Source organism: Tyto alba, unplaced genomic scaffold, assembly GCF_018691265.1.
Source record: "Tyto alba isolate M040663 unplaced genomic scaffold, T.alba_DEE_v4.0 Super-Scaffold_1, whole genome shotgun sequence".
NCBI classification, from domain to species: Eukaryota; Metazoa; Chordata; class Aves; order Strigiformes; family Tytonidae; genus Tyto; species Tyto alba.
In genome coordinates this window covers 8,487,513-8,514,011 of record NW_024881261.1, presented here as the reverse complement: position 1 = coordinate 8,514,011, position 26,499 = coordinate 8,487,513, and the positions used below count along the sequence as shown (strand labels likewise).

General features: G+C 38.6%; 1 protein-coding gene across 3 annotated transcripts; it reads left to right on the top strand.

The window, feature by feature from the left end:
• The first annotated feature begins 819 nt into the window (after positions 1-819).
• On the top strand, positions 820-26,499 carry LOC104366933 (pancreatic lipase-related protein 2). Of its 3 annotated transcripts, none has more exons than XM_042787771.1 (14): positions 820-887; positions 10,989-11,084; positions 14,089-14,137; positions 14,947-15,101; positions 16,704-16,829; positions 18,299-18,433; positions 20,727-20,835; positions 21,452-21,568; positions 21,649-21,768; positions 22,643-22,761; positions 23,520-23,649; positions 23,918-24,029; positions 25,094-25,261; positions 26,352-26,499. In XM_042787771.1, exons 2-14 carry the CDS (start codon positions 11,082-11,084, stop codon positions 26,413-26,415), a joined length of 1,407 nt encoding a protein of 468 aa, XP_042643705.1. In that variant the 5' UTR covers positions 820-887; positions 10,989-11,081; the 3' UTR covers positions 26,416-26,499. The 3 variants fall into 3 exon arrangements, with proteins under 3 accessions (XP_042643705.1, XP_042643700.1, XP_042643709.1); XM_042787766.1 differs by lacking the exon at positions 820-887 and adding an exon at positions 6,593-6,664; XM_042787775.1 differs by lacking the exons at positions 820-887; positions 23,918-24,029 and adding an exon at positions 6,593-6,664 and having other exon boundaries at positions 26,352-26,456.

The following is a 26,499-nucleotide window of genomic DNA, read 5'->3' as shown; positions in this document are numbered from 1 at the left end:
TCTCTGCCCCAGAGTTGCACAAATAAAGGAGACTCAGGGAGGGGAAAAGGGAAGACTTATTTTCCCTTTCTTACAGTCAGGAACCAAAGCAAAAGAAATATAAATATTTTCCTCAGGGTCACAAAAATGTGTGCAGCAGGGCCAGGCACTGGATTGGGTCATCGGATTTAATGACACGAGACAGCAGTATGAGCAGTGCAACACAGGCCATCGTTCATGAGAAGGAAGCAACATCCTGTTGAACTCAAGAATTTTACAAAGCACATCCCCGCCTGCCTCCATACTTGGCTGTGCCACTTTTGGCATTCTAAAAACTAATTTGATGGTTTTATGAACAATAAATCATATTCTTGCTTTCACAAATACAAGTTTCCATTTTGTTTAATGTTAAGGTATTGATTTCAGCAGCATTCTGGCAAAACATGACAGCTCATATGGGCTTATGACTTCTGATATAAATGTAGTCCAGCATCAGCTAGACCATTTAAAAATATACATTTTCTCACCTTATCAGTTCAGTTAAAAATAGCATTAATTTCTTCCCTTTGTGTTGTCCTGGTTTGCATTTTTGTCATATACTATTTCTTGAGTTAATTTTCATTCTTTCATATAGTAAATATCAGCACTGTACTTAGTTACTAATACACCTACAGATAGATCAAGAGAGATTTGGTTTTATTAGCTAAAGGTGAAAAAACTCATTGACAGCAGCTGTGTGTTGCTGGTAGCAAAGAGTCTCCCTCCTGTTTCTTTCTGTATTTAAAAATTAAAATTGTTACTTATAGGGAACCTTTGGATACTGTCACTTTGTATGAATGGAGCCAATCAAAAAAATGTAAGGGTTTGGATTTCACAAGACAATCTGCCTTTGACAAAGAGTGGAACAGGTAATTCTTACATATCTTCACAACAAGGTAAGCCAGTTTTTTAGAACAATTTAAATTGCATCTTTAAAATGTCAAGTGAGATGCACCATTTGATATGTTTGGCTGTCATGTTGAAAGCTATTTTTTTTTTTTTTTAATCAAATGTGCTTCATTTGTCTAGGCTTTTTAAGGACATATTATGATTTGCATTCGGTCTTTTAAATTATTTAAGTATTCTGCAATACTATGAATGATTCAGAATGAAAATACAAGTTTCATTTAATACTCCTTAAGCATTTCTTCATTACAAAAATTATGCCAAAGGTAAATTACTGACAAAGCCATTCTAAAGCATTCAGCCGCAGTCCCTTTTCTTTCTCATGACACTTTTTTGGCAATGGGATAAGGTAAAACAAACACAGATACAAACAAACCTCTTAAATCTTTTATAGAGGAAGGGATCAGCAATAATAAGTAATTCAAAATACACACTCTCTGCTCCACTTAGATCATCTGTATTTACTTTACATGTAAGGTCAGAAAAATGATTTGAGGAGAAAATGTATGTTTGCCATAAAGTGATATATGCAGGTAGGTTAATGAGGAAACAGGAACAATTTTTATCAGTTTTCCATTAACAGGAATAAAATATTCTATTGCATAGCACGGCAGACTCTTCATTCCAAAAAGCACAGATTATCAACATCTCTCTCAAACATTTGTGATCCCAGAACCAAAAGCATAAAAATAATTAAAATTAAATAGAACAAATAGGTGGAAACTTCAACATTCAGTGTATGCAGTTGTCTCTCTTCCCACTTTTGTTCCTATCTGTGACTTTTCATATTTTTTTAATGCTACTCCAACATCCTGGAATATATTGATAAAATCCTGGTAAATTAATCAGGAATAAGTAAATTTGCAGGAATAAGCCTACAGAGTCCTTTTGATCTTTCATCTTTGTTGGAGAAGAAGCTTGACAAGCCTATTCTACCGAAAGCCTCCCCAGTGCCTTCATTCTGTCTTCAGGACTATCTCCTTTCTCATTATATCATTTTATAGCCCAGTCACTTGGCAGCATCTTTCCCTATAGAAACTCGACAGGAAACGCCATCATTTTCTCCAGGTAAAATACATCAGGTTTTTTTTTCTCCTCTAGATGATTTATATTTCACGTCTTTCCACATGATTTTTTTTAATCAGGTTTTGTTTCTCTCTTCAGGCTTCTCTTTCCTCAAGAAAAGCTAATTCTTTTCTACAAAGTTGCATTTTGATAAGTTTTTCTGACTTCTCCCTTTACATTTAGTTTAGGTTAGAGTCCTTATCTTTGGTATATCAGAAGTGAGTGAATGATGACAGTGGCTCAATGCCCAAGCACACACATCCCGAAGGTACTTTGGTAGATCTGAGATGCTTCCTTAATTTTTTTTCAGCCCACAGTTGTGCCATACCAGTTACTCACTTGCTTTTAAGATCACATCACTTGGGAGTAAGTCTATTTTCCCACTTAGTGTTCTTGCAGGGGCATCATTTCACTCCCTTCTCTTGCATTTCCTCACGGAGATTTTTATAGTGAAATTACTTACCTACAGTTACCCTACTCTTTTCTTTCAGTGCAAATTACTGATTTTTCCTACAGCAGGCTCCAATTATCAGACATGTGTCTGTTATATAGAAGGTAAAATAAAATCTTTGGAAAGTGATTTTGCTGAGACTTTAATGCAGTCAGGGTATTCTGTGTAACCCCTGGCTCTAACAGTTATGTTAGGCAGGCTCCTGGGACAGAAGCAAAAATTAAAATCTTTGTGCATTCCCAACATTTATTTGAGTATTCTTCCAAAACCAAAGCTGACTGGGCTTGGAGTTGTCACTGGGAGGGTAAACAACTGCTCACTGACCTATCAGCAAATCTATCTACATGGGCTCTCTACAAAATTTGTGGTGCTCTCAGTCTTTTCTTGTAGTAGCATGCTATTAGGGACTCTGTCATTTCAGATAGTCTCCAAGCTGCTTAAAGTTATTCTGTTTCCAATAATTAGGAACCAGAAGTTGATAGCTTGCCCAAATCTATTTTTATGGCATATTTCCAAGATAAAACAGAGCCAAGAATCTGTTCTTTATCTTTAACTATCAAGGATCTAAAAACTTCCGGAAAGAACATGCATCATCGCCAGCCCTCGCACAAACAGAGCACGCCTAGATGGCTGTGCTGCAGGAAAACATACCTCTCCTCCCAGCTACCACAAGGTTGGATGGGGCAAGTGTCTTGCAACACCGGAAGAGTAAGCAATCTGTGAAAATACAGGCTGGCATTGGTGTCAGTCCCCATTTCACCCTGTCATTTTTCCTTTTTTTGACACTAGGAAAGCTCAGAACCAAATGTAGATGTCCACAGTCCTAGACAGCTAGCTTCGTTCTGAGCCACTGGTCTGTACACAATCTGGTCAGAGCCATTCTTTTATTAATTTAAACGTTCAAGAAGATTTGCATTTGCCTTTCAATCTCCAAGGCAAATCTACAGTTATTGCCTTTTATTTCACCTGCTTATTTCAAATAAGTTTAATATTATAGCATTAATAGGAGGTCAAGCATTCAGAATAATGGACTTCACTCTCTTCCCTTTAATTCTGCCTGTTACTCATAAAGAAATCCTGGCTGTCCCTACTGAGTCCTCTCCATCTTCGGTTACTTACATCATATGTTCTAAAATTCTCAACTAGTATTATTTCCTTTAAATGATACTACACTCCATAAGTCTCCAGCTCGCAAAACCAGAAGTTAGCATTATCTTTACTTGCTTTGACTGATTTAATTATCAGGAAGCATATATTAGGGAAGGTGATAAATACTTATAATTTCCAAAATATTCCTTTTATTGCTGTTTTGCAATACTGGAAAGGATACACTAAGACAAAATGGTTTTTCATCTATTCAGTGTAAGATTTGTTCACTTGACCAGAATGAACACATTGGAGTTAGAAAACAGAAATATAAAGTCTTTTATTCATGGCTCTGCCAATCAGAGACTAAAGTTAAGATTCTCCAAGAAGGTGAGTGGTCTTTGTCTACACATATCAGCAATTCTCTAGGGGATGGAATACAAAAAGCTACTTCCAGATGACCTCCATCCAAGCTAAGAAATTCATTAACCATCTTCAACTAAAAATAGAAATTTTTGAGAAAAATGTTGCTTTTACAATTTTATTCACTTATATGGAAGCCCTGGTAATTTATATATCACTGCACTTGAAACACAGTTGCTGAGCTTCCTTTGGAGAACGTGATTCTCAGTGAGTGCTTTGATCCTCTTTCTCCTACCTATGTGAAGGCCACTACTATCAGAATGCATTTATGCCCTTGATAATTCTCAAGATGACATCTGCAAAACCACCTGGAAGTGTTCACTTGCATATTGTCAGAGGTAACTGCAAAAGCCAGCCTTTTCTTGCTGTCCATAAAAGGCTACCATTCCTCTTAAGACATAAAACCAGACACAGAAAAATTGACTATTCCTAAAAGAAGCTAGACCTCAAAAACCTACAACATGGGCTAGAAATTCTTTTTACTATAAATTCCAGTTTGTCATACTGGTCTACATTAATTTAATCTGCACCACTGTGCGTTCTCTCTGAAATACAACAGTGAAACTCTAGGTTGAAAATGTATATGGTCCTCCTGTATTGACCAGGTTACTACTTATCAACATATAAAGCAGATCAAAAAGCAAACAAAAGAAGTTAGTAAACTTATATTCTTGCCAAATGCAGTTTTCAGCTATTTATGTACACTTGTCCCTGGAGGTATTCTTGCAAGCATATACTTCTGTTTGAATTTGTAACTGCACTGCTGGGGGTGCTCAGTGGCACTGTTTCAACAAACACACAAAGAACTCTGTGGAAAGTACAGCGAAATATCTGAGCATATCCAGCAATTCTCATCCCCTGAAAAAAAAACATTCCAAAGGGGTGTGATTTTCACACAGAGATTTTCAGCAATTTCTGAAGATGTTTCATCATTAATAGAGGCATCAGTTTCACTGGCTGCTTTCCATTTAACTTACATGCCAGTATTTTGAGAAATGGGGCACATGACGTTTCTTATCTCTTTTCTGTGGCTCCCCAACCCCATTCCTCCGTAGACTTATCTAATGAGCTACACCGTTCTGAGGAGATATGGGACCCATAACTGCTGCCAAATTTCCACATTCCAGTCAATGAACATAGACTAGACTGTAGATAATTTCTTATTAGCTAGTTCTGTTCTGTCTTATCTGAAATTACATGTGTCTTCAGTGTAAGCAGTAATTAAATATGAGATCCTGTCACTAACTAACCACTGCTTCCTCCAGATTCCTCTGAGACTTCTTTCTAATGACTATTATCATATATGGCATTGGATTGCACCATTTTACCAAAAAGAACTAGACCCATATCCAAACATTAATGTAGGTACCATGTGCTACAAGGAGTGACAGACACTCTTGACTTGGTTTTTACAATGGGTAGCAGGCTGAGTGCATCATGTACAGCTCAGAATATGGAAAAACATATTTTTGGTGTTATTTCTGAAATAACTTCTCTCATGCATTACATATATCTCAAGAGCACAAATGGGCTTCTCATATGAACTGCAGATTCAAGCCAAGTTACTTCATGCCCTTAAGCACTTGAATCACTCCTTGTATAGGGATGACAGTCAGTCTTACACAGTTGCCTGATCGGGTGATTATGGCAGCACCCATCCTGTAGATAGCAGTGTAGTGACTTAAGGTCTTGCCCAGAAACTGAAAGACCTGGGTTGTGACATAGTTGTGACCCACAACCTCCAGAGCACAAAAGAGAACCTAGGACTTACATGATAGACAAGTCATGAAGACATTACAGAAAAAATGATGAATTACATTATTATCATCATCCTATCATCCTCCTCGTGACACAATTTTGAATGAAAGTGGCTGTGGCTTCTCTACTATAGGTGGATCACAGTACTGTCAGTATGAGTCAGTTATATTCAGAGCATGCCAACTAATGAGAGTGCTTAGTACAGAGACACCTAAACTGTGAATCCCACCTGGCTTAAGAGGACACAGATTAGTCAAAATGGTAATGGGTAGACAGAGCTTGAGTGACTTCAATAGAAAAAGCTCAAAAACGGTCAAACATCTATATTCTCCCTAAGTTGTAACATAATTTTTTCTTACTCTTTCCATTTAAAAAGAAGCTAGCCCACTCTATGTAAAAAATATAAACAGTCTTGATTATATGAAAATGTACAAGGGTTTCTTCACAGAGCATGTACGTCAGACAGATAACAAGCAGATAGATTGTAACTTCCAGCTGGTGACACAGAGCAGCGAAATTAAGCTCCTGTTCTGAAGTTCCCCGCAGAGGAGGCTCAACTCATTACCTGTAACAGAAGCTTACAATAACCAGATAACTCCGGTAAGCATGTGGACTGGCATGAATATTACATACTATAACCCCTCTGAGGGCTAAAATGGCCTCGTCTTACTTTTCTTCAAACCCATAACAAAACTTTAAGGGATTAAAATTTTGATGAGTTAGATATGACAGGAGACAAGGAAAGGCAACATCTGTTATATCCAGCAATAAGGGTATCATTCTTACAAAGGTTCTCACTCACCCACACAAAGCCTATAATTAGACGCTGTGTGGGCAGGTCCGCACCCACCGTCGTGGGACTGATTCCAAATGAAAAGAGCCGGTAGCAACCAGGATTTGACAGGGAGCTGGCTGAACGGAGCTTGCAAAGCAACAACCCTTTCTGCATTCAGAGTGGTAAGTGGCTGAAAACTTAGTAGAGTTTTTGGGCAAGTGTCCTTACTAACTGTTGGTTGGGGCTGGAGGACTGTAAGGACTCCTGCTTAAAAAAAAAAAAAAAAAAAGACAGGTTGAATGGTATGGTCTGAGTCAACAGGTGAAAATCAAAGAGCAGCACTCAGAGTGATCCTGATGAGACCCTGGCAGCAGCTACAAGGCTTAAAACTTTTCAATTCCAGGAAATCCCAGTAGGAGATGAGAATTTCTGGGCTGTAATAATGTAATGCAGCCAGGAAAACAGGGTGGATTCAGTGGGGTTAAGGTAATTTAAGACTGAATACATCCCTATGTTTTTAAAGGAAGAACATAATGACAGTATTTGCACACGGAATCTGTACTTTTTATCTTTTTTAAAGGGAAAATGCATGAGAACACAAATAAGAGCTGAAATGAAAAAGGAGCATAAATTAGGCTACAAAATCAAGCATTATTAGGAGCACTGAAAATTTAAAGGGAGAATAGAAGCGGTGAAGAATTACAGAGCTGTTATATGAAAGAATGTGGCAAGTGAGATGCATTTTGGTAGACTACCACATACAGAGAAATTTGAACTAGTCACCAGCAAGGTTTATTCTGCACTTCAGAAATAGCAAAAGGAAAACAGGGTTAGTCTTAGAGTTGACTAAATTTAACAGTACCCTAATCATGAAGAGGAACAGTGAAGGTCCTCCTGGAAAGACAGACAAGTGGCCAGATGGAGGCTGCAGGTCAAATAAAGGCTCCTTAGCTAGCACAGAATTGGCACAGCCACCTCCCAAAACTGAATCATGTTTGTTGGTTTCTTTATGATGCTTGTAGTCATATTAAATGATCATAATTGTCTCTGTAAATTTAAATGTATGAATACCAGTGTAGGGTCAAGGTGAGAACCCTATTATTTAGGAAATCAGAGCAGATACTGCACAAAGTTCTGAAGTGGGAAGCCAAGGACTTGATATTAATTCGGGTTTTTTTACTATTGTCTCACAATTTCTTTATGGTATTCACCATTTCTAGGCAACTGACCTAAACACCCTAAAATCCCAAATCTTACTGTATCCTCCAATGATGAACAAATATATGTATAACTTTGCATACTTACTAACCTGTTATTGGAGTGCTTCCCACATTAAATGCCTCAAGAAAAGAATTTGCATCGCTCATCCGAGTCATTATTTCAGATTAATGTCCTCATCCACTGCCTCAGATTCAGTTTAAGAGGTCAGCAGATATTCAGAGAATTTTGTGACCCAGACCAGACAACATACATGCTTTGGCTTGGTTACTACTTCATATTGTGTTGTTTGGAGAAGGAAATCCACAAAAGGCTCTGGACATCTTCGCTCCATTATAAAATTGATTTGTCTAATGTTAAATTTGTGGGTTTCAGAGATATTCAGTTAAGATCAGCTTCATCCTGGAAAAAATAACTGTAAGCAAAAGCTGGTGAGCCAGCAGGAATGCAGACTGGCTAATGTCAAGATGTTCTTTTACTTATTAATACTCATTTATGTTGAAGCAGTGCCAAAGAGCCTTCATCCAGAATCATGACCCTACTATAGGCTAGTTATGGGGAGGAGCTGGAGGTAAAATTTAGTCTTTTATCAATTATGCCAATTACTCTGCTACCTGAATTAGGACACCGTATCACCAGCACTTTGTCCAGTACTGTGCACACCAGTTTTCAGTATTTGATAACCTGGATAAATACTGTGTCTGAGCTACCGAACAGGGCCTGTGCCCACAAAAGATGGTATTCTTTGTATACTTATAAAGAATACTATTATTACTATACTGTAAAGATACTATTGTCATTTTTTTTTTCCCATAGTTTCTTTTGCCATTTTGGGTAATGTTACAATGCTTGGCTGTGCAGTTAGCAAGTATTCTCTAAATGCCTCAGGCTCAGAGCCATGCAAGGATTTGCCGAGAGAACAGGACATTTAACCTGCAATTTCTATATCAAAGGCTTATATGCTAAACTCTGGCTGGCTTCTCCTTTGTTTTACCTTTATACTGTTAACTGTGTTCCAAACAACTGAAAAATATGGAAGGCTAAAATAAAACACCTGAAAGATAGAACTGACAAAAATATTCTCTAAGGACAGTGCCAGTGCAGGAACTATTGGAAATGTAGTTGGAGTAGTAAGGCAAGAAAAGATGGAAAACATAAATGGTGACAATTAAAAATACCTGGAAGAAGGTAAAGTACTAAAGGGGGAAAAGCACACCTGAAAATTGGAAAGACCATGTAAAACTGAAGGGGCAGAAGATGTCATGTTTAGCTTTGTTAACAGAAGGAAACAAGCTATCACTGCAGATTGTTACTGCAGAAGGAGCCATTCCTGTTCTAACTGCTTGCTATGAGCATACTGTTGAGGGGACCCATTAACTTCCCATCTGGCCTCTTTGAAACACAGGATGAAGTGGAAGGCACCATCTAGGTCATCGACCCTCATCCATGCCACTTCTCATTGTCACATTAAAATGTGATAAAAATCCATCTTAAAACTAGCTGGTGTTTGCCCTGTGACTCCAGCTGGACAGCTATTTCAGAACAACACATTGGACTTATTTTTTTCTTAGCTTTCTCTGTTTTCAACATTACTGCATTGTTTAAGTATCATTGCTCCTCTTCTGGTCTCAGGTTATATCTTTAGGGAACAACCATTTACTGAGCATTCGTACTCCCAGTCTAAAAAGTCCTCTCTTCATTTCTTGTTCCTCATTCTCTCTTTTCCATTCTCATGATGATCCAAGAAGACTTTCTCTTAACCTTCTCCATTTTCTCAGTATCCCTCTTGAAATGTGCATGCAGCACCAATGAGATCTCTGTACTCTCTAAATAATAGCCCCATCTATATCTTGAATACAATGTATGTACTAAAAATACTAGTCTTCCAACTGTACATGTGGAAACAAAGACTAATAAGTTCCTTGGCACTTCAAAAGTCACTAGTAATACATTAGCAAGACTTCAAGGGCCTTTTCAGTTGTTGCTTCCTCAGATGCTCACCTCCATTCTGTATGATATGCAGCGTGACAGCATTTACTTTCCCAAACAATAAAAAAATAATCCTACATTCATGACCTCTACATTTTATTTACTAATACCTTGTTCTAGATGTCAGTACTGTTTCAGTATGAGCTCATGTCCAGCAATACCAGTGTTGAAAGTTGGCATGCAGTGTAATGCCAGGAACTGATTCCTCTAAAACCCTGATCCAGCGTGAGCAGTGAGCAACTATAAGGTCAAAAAAACACTGCTAAAAAATACATGATCACAGCTTGATCATAATGTGATGCAATGGTGCACAGCAGCAAGAACTGAGTTTGTAAATCCAGGAGCTGTCTTCTAGTTCTTTGCCATTGTAGTCTGAGATGCAGTAATTACTCAGTTTTTAATCTACTTAATCCATGTATTTAATTTTTAATCTACTTACCTGTTGTAGTAGTGTATGTATACAATTTTAATTTCTTAACCAAAATATCAAATAGCAGAGAAGATCTTACTAATATCTGAGTACCAGACTTACGATGGTGATCTTATAAGAGTGTCATCTTACTTGGTCATGTCATGTAACTGAATTCAATTATACAACTTAATATTTTAATAGTTTGTCAGAATTTTTCTCTCATATCCGAGTATCCTGTTGAGAGTTTCATTATTTTGTCTCTGATAATGGACTGAAACTCCTCAGGTCAGAAATTCCTCAGGTCATTCATCTGAATTTTTTTACCTGTTAGCATATCAGTTTTCTTCAAACCACATCTGGAATTTTCTTACTAATCACTACCTTAACAAAAAATTGTCAGTAGGTTTTTTTCTATAGCTTTTTATTTTTTTAAGGATCTCAGCTAGGAGTTACCAAAGTCTCATGATTTTAAAATATCGAGTTCCAGCAGCTGTTCTACAGCAGATTTAGAATTATTGTCTGAACAGAGTATCACCATGAATACTTTTTTTCTGATGTGAACAATATTAGCTGGTTTTGGTAAAGAGAGAAAAAGAAAAGTGTAAACATTTCACTTTGGCTGCATCATTGCATTTTTCTCTATTTTATCTAGTAGCAGACTAAAAACATTACATCTTTTTAATTCTTCCATGCATTAAATATTCCTTTTTAATTCATGTCTTAATTCTACTGGCCATAAATGTACATACTGGCACTGAGATTTTCCTTATAAAATCTGTGTGACTTCTATCTATTAATTCCCAATATTTCCCTTTTTTGTCCTCTTGTATTCTTCCAGTTTCTTTCATTTTACCAAGTTACCTGTACATTTTTTTTTTTTTCCCCAGGCAAAGCCATCCAATCTTCATTAAAGAAAACAGTGGCCATTTTGTGTCCTGTTACTTCTCACCAGGGAAAGAGATAAGAAGAGTGATAAGAGAATGGTGAGTATAATTCTTATCAATTAAATCATTAGATAAATAATGTATCTTATTTCAAAGTTAAAAAAAAAAAAAAATCTATTTACTGCAGTGAGATTATTAGGTTAAAAATGCTGATAATTAAAAGCCCTGAGATTTGGGCTTGCTTCTCATGAATAGACTCTGTGTGTGTTTGTGCAAGTGTCCTGAGGAGGGTGTGTGGGTACATGTGTGGGACTTATAAATACACTGTTGACACTCGTTATGCAGACTTTCTCATATCTCACAAAACATCTACTAGTGGCCCATGAATCACAGGTTGGGCAACGGTGTCCAGAAGGTGACTTACTGGCCTATTGTGAAGGACAACTACTGCTCCAGTGTAGGTTTTATACATTAGGATGTCAGCCTAAGAATATTTTCAATTTTTTTTTTTTTTTCCTGAGCTGAACAGCAATTTGGAAATATTTAGTGCTGGTTTGGCTTCAGAAGTGCATGCCTTCTGTCCATTGACTATAACAACTGAGCTCAACATTCAGCAGCCTTCTTGCCAGCAATACTGGATAGGCTGAGATCACATTCACGAACAAGTCATTCCAGTTCCTCTTGTTCAGCACTAAGCCTCTTAAATGCCCAGTGAAAGAATTTGCCCCCATCAAATTGTATGCTGCCTCAACTCTTTTTACAAAGACATAATTTCTTAACCTCTCTGCAATCTTTTTGTCATTAATGTAGACTGATATATAAAACCTAGCCACTAAAAAATTATCTCCTACCCAAAATACACAACTCTTAACAGAATGAATAAATGTTCCACAAAAAATTAAAAAATAAAATTTCTGTATCTTCCATTACTTACCTACCTAAATGTTCATTTCTATTTTCTGCCTTCAAAGGAAGAACCTCTGAAAGGAAACTACTTATCACTTTTATTTGGTGACAAGTTCCAACATTTCCTAAAATCATTACTCATTAGCTGTCTTTCAGATTTTGTATCTGAAAATAAATTATACTAACCTTCCTGCTGTAGTGTTCCCAACATGGACTATACCTTTCCTGACTATGAGAGCTCTACATCAAATATAAACAAATCCCACTGAGCTCTCCAATCAGTTTGATGAGCCACAGCTTCTATGATTTTCCTGCACTGTCATCGGGCTCTCATCATGATGGGTACTTCTTGACAGATTCTTTTACTCACTGCCAGACTTCCTCTCCACTTTCCCCTCTCCTTGAGCAGCTAGTTTTCTTCTCTGTTGACTACATCCATGGCTATATTAGACTAAAGAACAGAATTGTATTTCCAAGGAAATTTCATGATTCCTCTCAGCTCTGCACTTTGCAACTCCAGCTCACTGCTTAGATATTCAGCCTTGCTCTTTTGCCCTACCACATAATCAGCAAGCTATTACCACACAGGAACTTCAGAGTTGATTAGAGAGTGCTCAGAGACACACTCTCTGCACTCTGACCTATCCCATTTGGCTTGGTTAGGAAGCCACATCATTACAGTCAAGTAATTCAACTTCCACCAAAAAAAGCACATAGATGGAACATATATGTCTCCTGCCTGACATTTGACACACAAGCTTCAAGGACAAATTCTGTGAAAACCCCAATTGTTTCTTGTTTGTTTCATAGAGCTGTTGGTAGTGTCAATGACCTTTGGAGCATTGGTTTTCTAGCTTTCTCACATTGCCAAATCTCTGAAAATAGCCCTTGGAGTCAGTTTCCCACACAGCAAGATTATACCTACTAAATTTACCATTTTTTCTTAATTATTTCTAATGAGATATCTCAGTGGCCAGAGGCAACAGCTCAAAATTTTTGCTTTACAAGAAAAGCAGTGTGATGAAAATGAGTGGGGCCTGCCATAAGAAACGCCTAGAAAAGGAGGAAATTGAGAACAGTAAACAAGGCAAATGAGAAGAGGGGATAATTATGAAATATATGGAACTCTTGACATGGGAAAGCCAAGTAAGTGTAGAGAAAAGGAATCTAAATAAAGTCAGGGAGACAAAGGTGCCTAAATGCAAAGAGCCTTAGGTGAAAGCAGTACAGACAGCTTGATGATAGTATCATACAGTAATTTAAGGTTGGAAAAGACCTTTAAGATCATCGAGTCCAACCACAAACCTAACATTGCCAAGTCCACCACTAAACCATGTCCCCAAGTGCCACATCTACACATTTTTTAAATACCTCCAGGGATGGTGACTCAATCACCTCCCTGAGTAGCCTGTTCCAATGCCTGACAACCCTTTTGGTGAAGAAATTTTTCTTAATATCCACTCTAAACTTCCCCTGGGCTAACTTGAGGCTATTTCTGCTTATTACATGAGAGAAGAGACTGACACCTACCTCACTACAACCTCTGTTCAGGTAGTTGTAAAGAGCAATAATGTCTCCCCTGAACCTCCTTTTCTCCAGACTAAACACCCCCATTCCCTCAGCTGCTTCACATAAGACTTGTTCTCTAGACCCTTCACCAGCTTTGCCACCCTTGTCTGGATACTTTCCAGCACCTCAATGTCTTTCTTGTACTGAGGGGCCCAAGCTGTGACGCGTGCAGATTTACCAAGATGCAGGTATCACTGTCTTTGCTCTACCCCACCTTCCACCTAGCTGGCAAAAACCAGAACCTCATGGTCTGATTCACTCCCTCATCAACCTGCATGCAGTACCGGCTACACAAGAAATGCAATGAACAGCAAAACTGAGGCGGGGGGAAGGGTCACCTCCCTTGTCCTGCTGACAACACTCCTAATGCAGCCCAGGACGCTACTTGGCTGCAAGGGCACGTTGCTGGCTTATGGTCAGCTGGTGTCCACCAGGACCCTTGGGTCCCTTCTGCAAAACTTCTTTCCAGCTGATGGGTCCCCAGTGTGTATGAGGGGTATGTATACTGGTGTACGAGGTTATTCCTCTTCAGGTGCAGGTCTTTGCATTTTTCTTTGTATTACACTCTTTTAAAAAGGACAAATCATTCCACATAAAATGCTTAACCTGTATATTCAATTTGCTTTAGGTGGCTGGAATGTGGATTCTTGCATTTTATGTCCTGGGTACAGTAGCAGGTGAGACACTATATCTATAAAAACTACAACTAGAGGGTGAATTCAGATGAAATTATATATAGGAGATGACTGGTATTTTCCTTTACACTGAAGTTATAGTATGTTTTGCAAGTCATTGTATGACAATGTTTATTACCGTGCATACAACTAATGCTAAAAAGTTTTACTCTGTTTAAATTTTATTCCTAAGAATAGAAGAGACATAATTCTGTGATGAAAATTCACAGAGAAATTAAGTCACGTGTCTTACTTCTACCAAGATAGTGTATGAGCTGTCTTAACATGACAGCTGTATACAAAGAACTACTCAGCAAAAGGGTGCTTAGCACAACAGACATTGATAAAACATAAAAAATAGAGCATGAGTGAACAAGAGAAGTGTTTGATCTAGAAAAAGCTACTATATTGAAAGAAATTATCATTTCAATCACAGAACAAGGTTAATGCATAGATATCCTTCATTTCTATGAACAGATACACAATGCTTTGGAGCAGGAAGCATGCAGGAGCAATTCAAACAAGCATTTCTTAAAAAACTTCTTTAAAATAAATTGAATTAATCCTTTACAAGCCTAGATAATGTCAGAACTATGTCTGGGTCTTTACTTGGTTTATCTCAAATTATTTAGCTCCCCTTGTGTTACCTGCTTCAGGTAATATCCATAAAGGAAACAAGAATGAATCTCGGTTTCAGAATTAATCATAAAATGAAAACCTTAGTTTTCTGCTCTTCAGACTGTTATAGTCTGAAATACATAATCAAACATAAGAGAGTTCAACATATAAACAAATTGTTTCTTCTGCTCTAGGTAAAGAAGTTTGCTACGACAGGCTTGGCTGCTTTACAGATGATCCACCCTGGTCTGGGGTACCAGGGAGACTTCTGACAGGTTTGCCTGACTCTCCAGAACACATGAACATCAGCTTCTCTCTCTACACCAGAGAAACAGGAAATAACTCACAGGTGACTTGTTTTTAACATCAAGAACTGACTAAATCTACAAATGTTTGTTAACCTGTTAAAAATTCTGTCAGTCATCATAGGCAAACAAGTCAGAATAAGAAGATAGTTTGAAAGTACAGTACTGAATATGCTCTGGGGTAAAGTATGAAAAAAAAAGTTGTGAATGAACTGTAGGACATAACAGCTTTCCGGCATTTTCCTGCACAAGGATATGGGTTATGGCAGACCATCTTTTGTGTCTTTTATGTCTTTGAGGAAAATTGAAGACTCATTCAAATAAACAGCCTTCAGACTATTCAGATAGGAGAGCAAATGACGCTGCCTTACAGAGAAGCAGAGCTAGGAAGATATTGTGACTTTTAAAAATAAAAATTTGATTTTATGCAATTTCCAAAATCAGATTCCACCTTGAAATCTCAGAGATTTTACATTCTTATATGTGTGTCTGCACTCTGAATATAAGACAGAACTACTCAAGTTGCTTATGCCCTGAAATTCTGAGCAGAGCAATGAATAGCAACCTGTAAGATCAGGAGCTGGGACCACATCACTTCAGCAAATACTTACGAAGCTGCTAAATCTCTCCCAGGCTCCCAAACCTCGTGTCCTCTGAGTTGGACAGGGATGTTTAGGATTCCTCTGGCATGAACTATGATGCCATCACAACCATTGCAGACATCATTGCTTACAGCAATCCTTGTTGCCACGCTCAGAATCCAACTCAGACTCTCTGAGGATGAGAAGTTATACCTGTAATAAACTTCTGCAATCTGCAGATCAGGGACATGTGACTACACAAGATACATTCAGCAGCAGGTTACTCAGAACTTATGCTGTTGATAACACAAGTCAAAATACTCCTTGCACTACTTCTCAGCCACTAAAGTTAAAAGTACCTATGATCTAAGGCACAGCCCTTCCACACCCAAATTCCTTGAGCTCACACTACAGACCCTGTATTTGTCTGAAAGCTATATAGATGGTCAGATATCATTCTCAGAGAAAAAGGAAAATATATAATTAAGCAGCTTGCAGCAGTGTGTGAATATCAGCTTCACCCCTACTGCATGTAGTTGCATTAAATTCTTGCAGCCTTTCTGGAGTAGCTAATGACAAAAACAAGCATAGAAACATCACTTCTCTAGAAAAAAAAAAAAAAAAAAAAAAAAAAAAAAAAAAGAAGTGTTGTTTAGATGCAGAGCAGCACGTTAAAGCCAAAGGTGAGGTCAGTAAAAGGGCAAGCTGAACCAGGAGATGTGGGGCTGGTGGGCTGCTCTATGTAGGGTCTTGCCCAAATCATGCCAACAGGCATTATGTGACACTGCAACCCTTTTAAAATGCTTCATATTCCACATAAGGAGGTTCTTTCTGTATTAAGCAAAATAGATAGGATCAGCAGAAACCACATGGGCACAACTTATTTGGAAACCATAGTGGAACTAAGAAAGGTGAGATACAGGGGTCTCCAAGTTCCAAAAATGACAGACTTTGTCCATTCAAAGTGGTCCCTTGAGTCCTACAGAGGGGATGACCTAGCTGACTTCTTTTAAATGTTTGAAAGTATGAACAGATAAAACTGGTTTGTTTTTTTTTTGCACACAGGTGATCTCAGCAATAAACTCCTCAACCATCCAAAACTCACATTTTTCCTCACGAAGGAATACCTCCTTCATCATTCATGGATTTGGCAGCACTGGAAAAAAAGGCTGGGTGGTAGAAATGTGCTTGGTATGAGAAAGTATCCTCCGATTTCCATCAGCAGTTGTTAACTACAGTCTGTCAGTATCCTTTAGGCACTAATATTTACCTTCCATTTTGCAATTCATTAGGCGTTAGCAGATACTAACCAAGAAATACATTTTACAAAAGCCAGAATGTTCCCACTCTGGAAGATGCAGCATAGCGAAGGCTTGTTGGTCATCTCTGACATTATATTTCTCTAGAGAGTTTCCATCCCCAAACCCTACAGATCAGATCAAAGCAATAAACTGAACACAGATGTTGCCAGACTCCATACCAGTGTTAGGTATCAGGTTAGTCACAACAATCTACTTCTTCCATTAAGAGCAAGTGAAACATCTTTTAGTCAAAAGGCCTTCCTGAGTTGCAAAACTCAAGTTACAGTCTACAAACACTATTCTGGTTCACAACTATTCAGTTATTTTAAAAAGAAAAAAAAAAAAGGCACCAACAAAACCACCCTTTTTATTTGAGTGTGCAATGAAAAAAAGGTTTCAAATATGAAATGTGGAAGCTACCACAAAACCTGCAGAGTGTACTGTGTCAATAACAGCCTTGGCTCTGATAGATAAGCAAAATCTACTCTAGTTTTTGCTTCTTTCACTCTGGCAAAGGAGCAGCTAGAAAAAGGCCACCACTGAATACTAAGTCACAGATCTGCAGCATTATTTTTGCTCATCAGCCTATGAAACTTTTAATCTAGAATATTAAATTTCCAATTTTTTCAGTTGAAAAGAAACAGCAATTCTATCTGCCTCTCCATGCTAGGAGGAGTCCAGGATTCAATGTGATGTTGCTTCAAACTTCTGTTTTCCTTGTCACTTACCTTCAGCTGTTTATCGTGGATTAATTTTTGTTTCCACCCCTTGTTTTTTCTCAAACCTTAAGTGAGCCTTAGTCACAGAAAGCTGCAGCTGCAGACTTTAATACATGATTATTCCAGTAGAAATATAACTGATCTCTGCAAGACTGTGACCAGTACTGAAATGACCATTGCGTTAGCTTTCTTTGCTGAAATAGAAACTTTCTGCTCTACTCCAAACCTTTCCAGTCTGACATGACTTTCTCAGTAAAGGCACTTGGTAAATAAGTCTACTTCCTATGCTATTCAGTTAAACTACCAACATCCATCAAAATAAGTCACATATTGCACATAAAAACTACTGTGCAGTCGTGTGGCTTTTCCAAAATATTTCAAATATCTATACAAATGGCTTATAAAGTAAAATATTTTTATTAAGGTCTTTCATAATTTATACATTTTGAATGAATAGGTTGTTATATTATGTTTTATAAAATCCGTATTTCAGTGTGGTGTGGGCTATGGTGCAGAGTCCTGTTTAGTAAAGAATGAAAAATTCCATTATTATATTACCTTATAATGTTTATTCTGATTTAAGTTGAATCTCTGTTATTTTGTTTCCTTAAATACCTTGCTTTGTGTGTTCCCACATTAGCTGTTACTGGAAGTGGAAAATATCAACTGCATTGCTGTCGATTGGAAAAAAGGTGCAAAAGGCACCTACGTCAGTGCAGTGAACAACATCCGTGTGATTGGGGCTGAGGTTGCTTATTTCATAAAAACTTTACAGGTAAAAGTCACAGCTTTACCACCTACAACTCCTAAGTGGATGTAGTGGGGTTATGATGCTGCTGCTTTGATTTTTGACCTTGTCCGGTATGGTCATCCAGTGCTTCAGGAAGAGCTGTACAATGCATACAGTTGAGATTCAGCTAATTATACTAATTATCAACTGTAAGGACTTACAGCCAGAAAAGATGCAAATTAAGCTAACATGGTTGGAAAGAGGTGCCAATTAATTAAAGACCGGTAGGTGGCAACATTTCCATTTGATGATACAGGCCAGGCAGCATTCAATGGAAATGAGGCAAGGCCTTAGAGTTCAGTGCTTACAGGTTTTACCAGCTTTATATATGTGTGCTAAAAGTAAATTAGTTTCTCTTCTTAGCACCACAGAAACGAGCAGGAGCCGGCTCACTTGATAATGCCGTATTTGCTGTCTACAGGCACAATAAACTCCAGTTTACTTCTAGTTGTGAACTTCGTGTTCCCAAAGTCAAGTGTTCACATTTACACATATAGTACAGAACTGCTTGGTTGCAAAGTTTAAAAGTACCAGCATTTCCCACTGACTTCAGAAAGACTTATGAGTATTTAAAACTGCTGCAAATCAGAACCCTGCCTGGCTTTGGACTTGATCCTGGTCATGTGGTGCTCATCTTAAAATGCTGCAAGTGATAGTTCAGAGCGCACAAGGCAAAGTGTTAACTTTGCGAGCACCTGAGTATCAAAGAACTCTTCACCAAAATCTGCTGGGCTACAATCTACTGCTTCTACCTACAAAACTCATATCTGGCCTTACATGATTGTTTCTGTATCCTTCTTTTTTGCGTATGAAACCCAGGTCACTTGAAGATAGATTCAGTTTCTCATTTAATATTTCTATTATTGCACTTTTTGCAGTCTAGGCCTCTATTTCTTCCACTACAAAAGTGCATAAATTATACTTAGACTTTTTTTCCTTTTCCCCAATTTACAAACCTATGGAGTTTGACTTTAGAAAAAGTTAAGCTGCATTGTAAATGGAAGCACTGCAGTAAAATGTATTCAGAGGAATCTACTGTCTAACAATAAAGGTAGACAGGTCAGTACTGCAGATCTTTTATTTTGGTGCATGCATGACAAAATCAAACCAAACTTAGTGTAAAAACCTCAAGCAATTCGCAACTAATCCTTTCTGTCTTTGGTCCCTACAAAACCCAACAAATCCCTGGATGAAATGTGACCCCTGCATGCAGCCTACACACTGATTAATATCCATTTCCACCTTCAATGCATCTGTAACATCTCAGCAGTGCAGGTCTTGTACAGGTGACACTTGACAAAGAGGGGAATGAATGTTACCCCACCTAAGTTTGCTAGTGTAAGTATTGTTGAATGATATGATCATGTATTCTAAGCAGACACATGGAGAATAGACATGGTAAAAAAGATCTCCATAATAGAGTAAAAAAAAAAAAAAAAGATCATTTTGATGGAAGATGAAATTATGGGTTGATCCAAATGAGAAAGAAGGCTCATATTTTGTCACCAAGGGTAACTGAATATAGTAACTTTATGCCAACACTACAACAGTGAATCTATCATTGCTAGACATTTAAAATTCTAAACTGGATCATTTTCTATCAAATCTTAGTGTAATTAAAACAATAATTAATTCAAGGAAGTCACACCCTTTTTGCTACGCCCCACCTAGAGTACTGCATTCAGCTCGGGGGCCCCCAACAGCAGAAGGACCCGGAGCTGCTCGAGTGGGGCCAGAGGAGGCCACGGAGATGCTGGGGGGGCTGGAGCAGCTCCCCTGGGGGGCCGGGCTGAGAGAGTTGGGGGGGTTCAGCCTGGAGAAGAGAAGGCTCCGGGGAGCCCTTCGAGCGGCCTCCCAGGGCTTAAAGGGGGGGCAGGAGAGGTGGGGAGGGACTTTTTACAGGACATGTAGTGATAAGACAAGGCTTTAAACTGAAAGAGGGCAGATTTAGAATAGATACAAGGAAGAAATTCTTTCCCTTGAAGTGGTGAGGCGCTGGCCCAGGGTGCCCAGAGCAGCTGTGGCTGCCCCCTCCCTGGAAGGGTTCAAGGCCAGGTTGGACGGGGCTGGGAGCACCCTGGGCTGGGGGAAGGGGGCCCTGCCCGGGGCAGGGGGGTTGGAACTAGGTGATCTTTAAGGTCCCTTCCAACTCAAACCATTCTGTGATTCTATGAAGTCAGTCTAGATATTCCCAAAGGCCCGTAATGTAAGACACCCTCTTTGCCTGATATTTAAAACCTGTGTTCTTGTCTCCCACCATCACTACCTTAACGATCAGAAAATCTTCAGATACTCCCCTCATGAAATCCATTTAATTGGCCACAGTCTGGGAGCACATGCTGCAGGAGAGGCGGGAAGAAGGATCCAAGGCATCAAACGGATAACAGGTATGCTGTTCACCAAGGTGCAGAGCTAATATAGCACATTTCTAAAGGAAAGAAACTTGCAACACACTGGTCTGTAGACTGGAATTAAATTATTGGCAGTGCTGGAGACACCTTGCATAAGAGCAGGCAAACTTTATGCTTCTCAGAAACAAGGGTAATTATTACATCTTCTTTCTCTGTTTCGGTTGAAAACTCCATAGTAGAAAATTTTAGTAGAAGGACAAACATAGTTAATATGTTTGCAACATTATTGTCATTCACCAGGTTACATCAAGCCCTACACAAAGCAACTTACCAAAAATCCTTAGTTTTTCCTGTTCATAAAGCTTTACAGGCCAGTAATAAGCTCACAGGTAATAAAATGTCTCCTTCACAGTAATATGATGCCATTATATAGTCTACTGGAAAATATTTTACTTCTGTTGGAATAAGTTTGCAGAAAGGCTCACAAAACCATATTACTGAACATTTTTTTCAGTTTAGCTTAGAATTCACATCATTATTATTCAACATGCCTCATGCGAGGCTGAATATCTGATGTTGTAACTTGGAGAAAGACATTAACACATGCAACACTTCTCTCCCTCCCTCAACCAATAAATGTGAGGGTTTTTAGGCTTAGACCCTGCTGGGCCCTATTTTGAAGGTACTCCTCCTGAGGTGAGACTGGATCCTTCAGATGCAGACTTTGTTGATGTTATTCACAGTAATGCTGCTCACTTTCCTGCCATAGGTAAGTGTTCATGTGCAAGTAAATATCTGCAGGGATGGGCATGTCATCGAGACACTGACATCATCTCATGTGCATCTCAGGGCTTGGAATGTATAACACCACCGGTCACTTGGACTTTTACCCAAATGGAGGAACTGTGATGCCTGGATGCACTGATTTAACTGTGGAGATGAAACAAAGCGATTTTGAAGTTATTGCAGGTAAGCATATATTCCCAACGCTCACAGTACTTTATTTTCTTCAGTCCTGAAATGTGAACTGTGAAAATAACTGTCCATTTGGGAGAAAACAGCAAAACAAAATTGATTTTTGCCTCTTTGTTAATAAATTAGAAAAGGAAATAGGAAACAATAAAGGCTGGATCAGAACAGTGTTTCCCAGGGAACACTGTAGGGTAAGGAGCTATAACACGGGCTTAAGCTTTGCTTCTGTAATTTGAGACTGGACTTGCAGAACACAGAAAGGCAGGTTATCAGAGAGTCTATGAGTCCAACAACCCAATAACCCCAGCAGGAGGGTTTTCAAGCTGAGATAGACCAGTCTCATGACCAAACTTGTGACATGGCACCACCACTTTCAGTTTCTTGCAGATGCTGCAAAGAGCATCTGACACCCATAAGGCATGAATTAGGCAAAAGAGCTCAGTGTTTCCAGGGACTGTACATGTCCCACCTCTCCACAGGCTTTGGAGAGGTTGTCAGAAGGCTGGTGGATTCTCCTTGCTCTATTAAGCCCTTTAAAATTGTAATTAATGTCATCTTGCTGCGATATCTCATATATATGTGTGTATATATATATGTCTGTCTTCTTAAAAGACACTAGTGCATCATAGCAGACCAATGTATCTCACTTGAAGTCTTGGGGTAACTGTCACACAGTTCTCCAGATAAAGCACAAGCAAAACTGTAACTTCTACTGCAACTAGAAACGTGTAAATTCAGACAAAAACTGATTACAAGACGATACTGCTGTTCTGTTCCATGCCTTGGCTGTTTCCGTGGTGGGGCAAGGGCAACTCTTGTAGAGGAGAACAGGAGGTTATTTCACAGTTGCTCATAAACTTTGTTCCAACAGATGCTACAGTCATTGGGGGGTGCCATCACTCACGCAGCCATGAGTTTTATTTTGAAAGTATCCTCTATCCCACCGGATACCTTGGCTATCCCTGTGAAACGTACAAATCCTTTGAGTCAGTAAGTATACCAGTTTAGGAAAGAGTGATCTGTGAAGAAAATAATCCAGGTTTGCACTCACAACAGGTCCTGCTATGTGCACAGAGCGCTTGGATGCCGATGGTTGTGTTCTCATGGTGTGGTTTGGTAGGAAGAACCATGCAGCGAGGCACACAATGTCTCCATCAACAATTTCACTCTGGAAAATTAATCCTGAAGCACAGATGATATCGCCAAATAGGAAAAAAATTGAACCCCATAAAATTCTCACCTTACACCTTTATGAAAAGAACACATAGGTTAGATGTATCTACCCTACTAATTCCTGGCTCGAAGAAGAGACATTTGCAGCCTCCAAAATTATTGACTCTTCTCTAATGTACACTGGGGACTGATTATAAAGAAATGCCCTTATGAATTACATTCCATTTTTTCCCCTTCATATTGTGTTACAAAGTGGATGCAGTCAAGTTCCCTGCCACTGGGAGGGTAAAATTAGCTTATATTTTGTCCTAGAATCTAGCTGGAAAATGTTTGAACCAGGGAGTTTCAGGCCATCATCCACACAGATATTAAACTTGTTCATTCCACTCCCACTTAGAATGCATGGGTGCAGAAGCCGTTATCTGAAACAAATTTATCAGGTTGTGGTGGTAAGATATGAGAACACACAGCACGGTCACAGCTTTGCAATATCAGAACAACATCTTAAGCCTCAGTTTAGTCAGAGCTAGGATGAAAAAATACTCCTCATTAACCAATGGTCTTATTTTCCCTAGGGAGACTGCTTCCCATGTTCCCAGGAGGGATGTCCAATGATGGGCCACTACGCTGACAGATTCCCAGCTAAACTGAAGAGGGTAAACCAAAAGTATTTTTTAAATACAGCAGCAGACCCACCTTTTGCTAGTAAGTGGAAGAGGTTTGTTACAGTTGATCATCTATTTGAAAAGTGATTGCCTTGATGTGATTTACAGCCATGCATTTCTGTTGCTTCTATAAGTAAGTGCTAACAAAAAAATGCTACATTAGATATCAAAATTAAAGCTCAGAGAGTCTTTCATTTGCTAACATGGATGAATTCCAGTTAGTAAAAAAAGAACTTTCCAGTATGCTAGCATTTTTAAATCTCTTATAACAATGACAATCTAGTTTTATTTTGCTTTTCTTTATGAAGCTTGGAGACAAAAAATACTTATCAAACTGTCTGGTGTAAAGAAAATGAGGGGGGACATAAACCTAATTTTCCATGACACAAAGGGGAAAACAGAAGAATATGAAATTGCCAGGTAAGAAATTAACATTTCCCTATAGCATTTAGTAGCGCTAACCTTAATCTACACATTTTCCACATATTTAAGTAGTGCAAACACTTGTTATGTGTTGCAGACCTTGTTCTTAACATCAGACATGAAAAAAAGTTGTCCCATAGGTAAGACTTATGAGAGCAGATGGATGGTTGCAAAAAGGAAACAAGAGTCACTTTCTTTCCATGAATTCTGTGATTTTTCAATAAATTAGGAATATAGTTTGACAAGAAAAGTGCTTACACCTCTGGAAGGCATGTAATTCATAGAGTTCTCACCCATTACATATGTGCTTTAGCACTACTGTTCCAGTGAATATGCTGACACGTACTGTTCCCATGCTAGCATGGCATCACACGTGTCAGCATACTCACTCCACATGTTGACAAGGCTCTGATCTGCCAATGTCTTGCTGTATGATCTCATGCAAGGCAATCCTGTGCCTGAACTTACCAAATTTGCTAAGTGGATACCTCCTCCCTAGGATATATTAAAAGCCAGTATTACTATATAAATGGTACATTTATAGAGTCTGGCCAGTGAGCTTCATTCACAGCTTATATCACCTCCCACTGACTACCAAAATAGCAGTTCTCACTGACTTCTGTACCTGCTCTGAAGCAAGCACTGCCACACGTTCTCCCACCACCCTCTGTGCACGTGCAGACCCCAAAGCCCTGCAGAAGATCCCATCTCATCCATAAAATCCTCCCTAAAATCCTTGCCTGGAGCTCTCCCTGCAGTGATTCTTGCAAAACTCATCACGTTTGGGCACTGCAGGTAGTCTCAGCCTCAACCTTATCATCTCCTGGTGGTCTCCTGCCATATACATATTTCAAGTTTTCAGTATTGTTTTTCATCCTCTCCCTGATCAGAGCAGAATACCCCAGAGTCCTGGTCCAGTGTCCTGTGCTGCTGCAAGGAACAGCAAAAGTGTAAATTTCTGTCATAGCAAAGGGGAAGACTCAAATCTTTGAGGAACATGATTCAGTTTGGTAATCTCTAAACTGTTAAACTTAACATTGCTGTTTTCATTCTACTTGCAGTGGAGTCCTCTCTCAAGACCAAGTTTATACAAAATACCTTGATGTTGAAATTAACCCCAAAAATACAACAAAAATTGAATTTCTCTGGAATAAAACCGTATTTACTCTGCTCTGGGCAAGAATGGGAGCAGAAACAGTCAATATAATTCACGGAGAAGATGGACATAGGTAACTATATCCCTTTTACAGGTCAAAAGGAATGAGAAAAGACTGCAAAACCTCCAGGAGACAGTATTGAAAAATGGTCTTAATCAATTGGACACGTGGTTTGCAATCAACAATGTGGACTTCAGTAATGGCAAGGACAAGATATTACACTTTGGACAGAAAAATCAAATGTTCAAGTACAAACCGGGGAATAATTCTCTGGAAAGAAATACAGTGGTGAATAATTTGGAAATAAATTTGAATAATTTGCCATGGCAAAACAGTTGCAAACTGAGACAAAGCAAGTCTCATTCCCAGGTGCATTACCAGCAGTACTGTATAGAAGATCCACACAGTAATTATTCTAATTTGAATAACTGGGTAAGACTATAACCAGAAGCAGAGTTGTTTTCAAGTTTAGTGAGTATACTTCAGGAACAATGCACACAGACTGGAGTCTGGAAAAATAACAAAAGAAACTTAGAGAACTTGATCTGTGTAGACAGCTGAAGGAAATGTGTTTCTCAGTAAAGGAAAGCCTGGAGAGAAATATAAAAACATATGCATAAACTGTCTGTGAAGGGTCACAGTCAACTATTCCACATATCCAAGGGGTTTAGGTCAAGTTTTACAACAGAAGAAATATTGGTTAGTTATCAGGAAAAACATTTCTTATAGTCTGGCATTGGTATGGATTACTTGGAGAAGATGACAAAATCCCTTTCAGTGTGAGATCCTACAAAAAAAAAAAAAAAAAAAAGCTGCAAAGCTTTGATTGGGGCAATCTACTTAAACACCTAGCCTAAATAAAGGAATCTTAACAAGCTCCCTTTCTGACTTTTTATCTAGATCTCTGTATTTGTGAACATAAAGATTAATTTTATTCATGTGTTAAATCTCAGATTTTACAGCTGGTCCTTAAAAGAAGGAAATTCAACTTGTTACTGTTAATATGCAGATGCTAATATTCTGTACAGCAGGCTTTTAAGAATGCTTAGGTGGGATTATGGATTGGACTAACAACCCTCAGGGTGACAGATGACAACCTTTCATTTTTCTCTGGGGGAAAATAGATAAATAAATCTTGATTCAACTATGTTTTTCTTCCCAGCTCAACTTTTTGTGGCCGTGGAACTGTGACATATGGAGAACCCCAGTTACTTACACCTTGCTAGAGGTCACAGAGTACAAATGTTCTGTACACTGCAGCTGAGCAAACCATCAGTTCTGTGCATGGGAATGTTGGTATACAAGGCTAT

Excerpts from the sequence above, each read along its gene's own strand:
- LOC104366933 (XM_042787771.1), top strand. Across the intron at positions 14,138-14,946 it reads TGTCCTGGGTACAGTAGCAG|GTAAAGAAGTTTGCTACGAC; the intron begins GTGAGACACTAT and ends CTTCTGCTCTAG. Across the intron at positions 21,569-21,648 it reads TGCTCACTTTCCTGCCATAG|GGCTTGGAATGTATAACACC; the intron begins GTAAGTGTTCAT and ends TGTGCATCTCAG.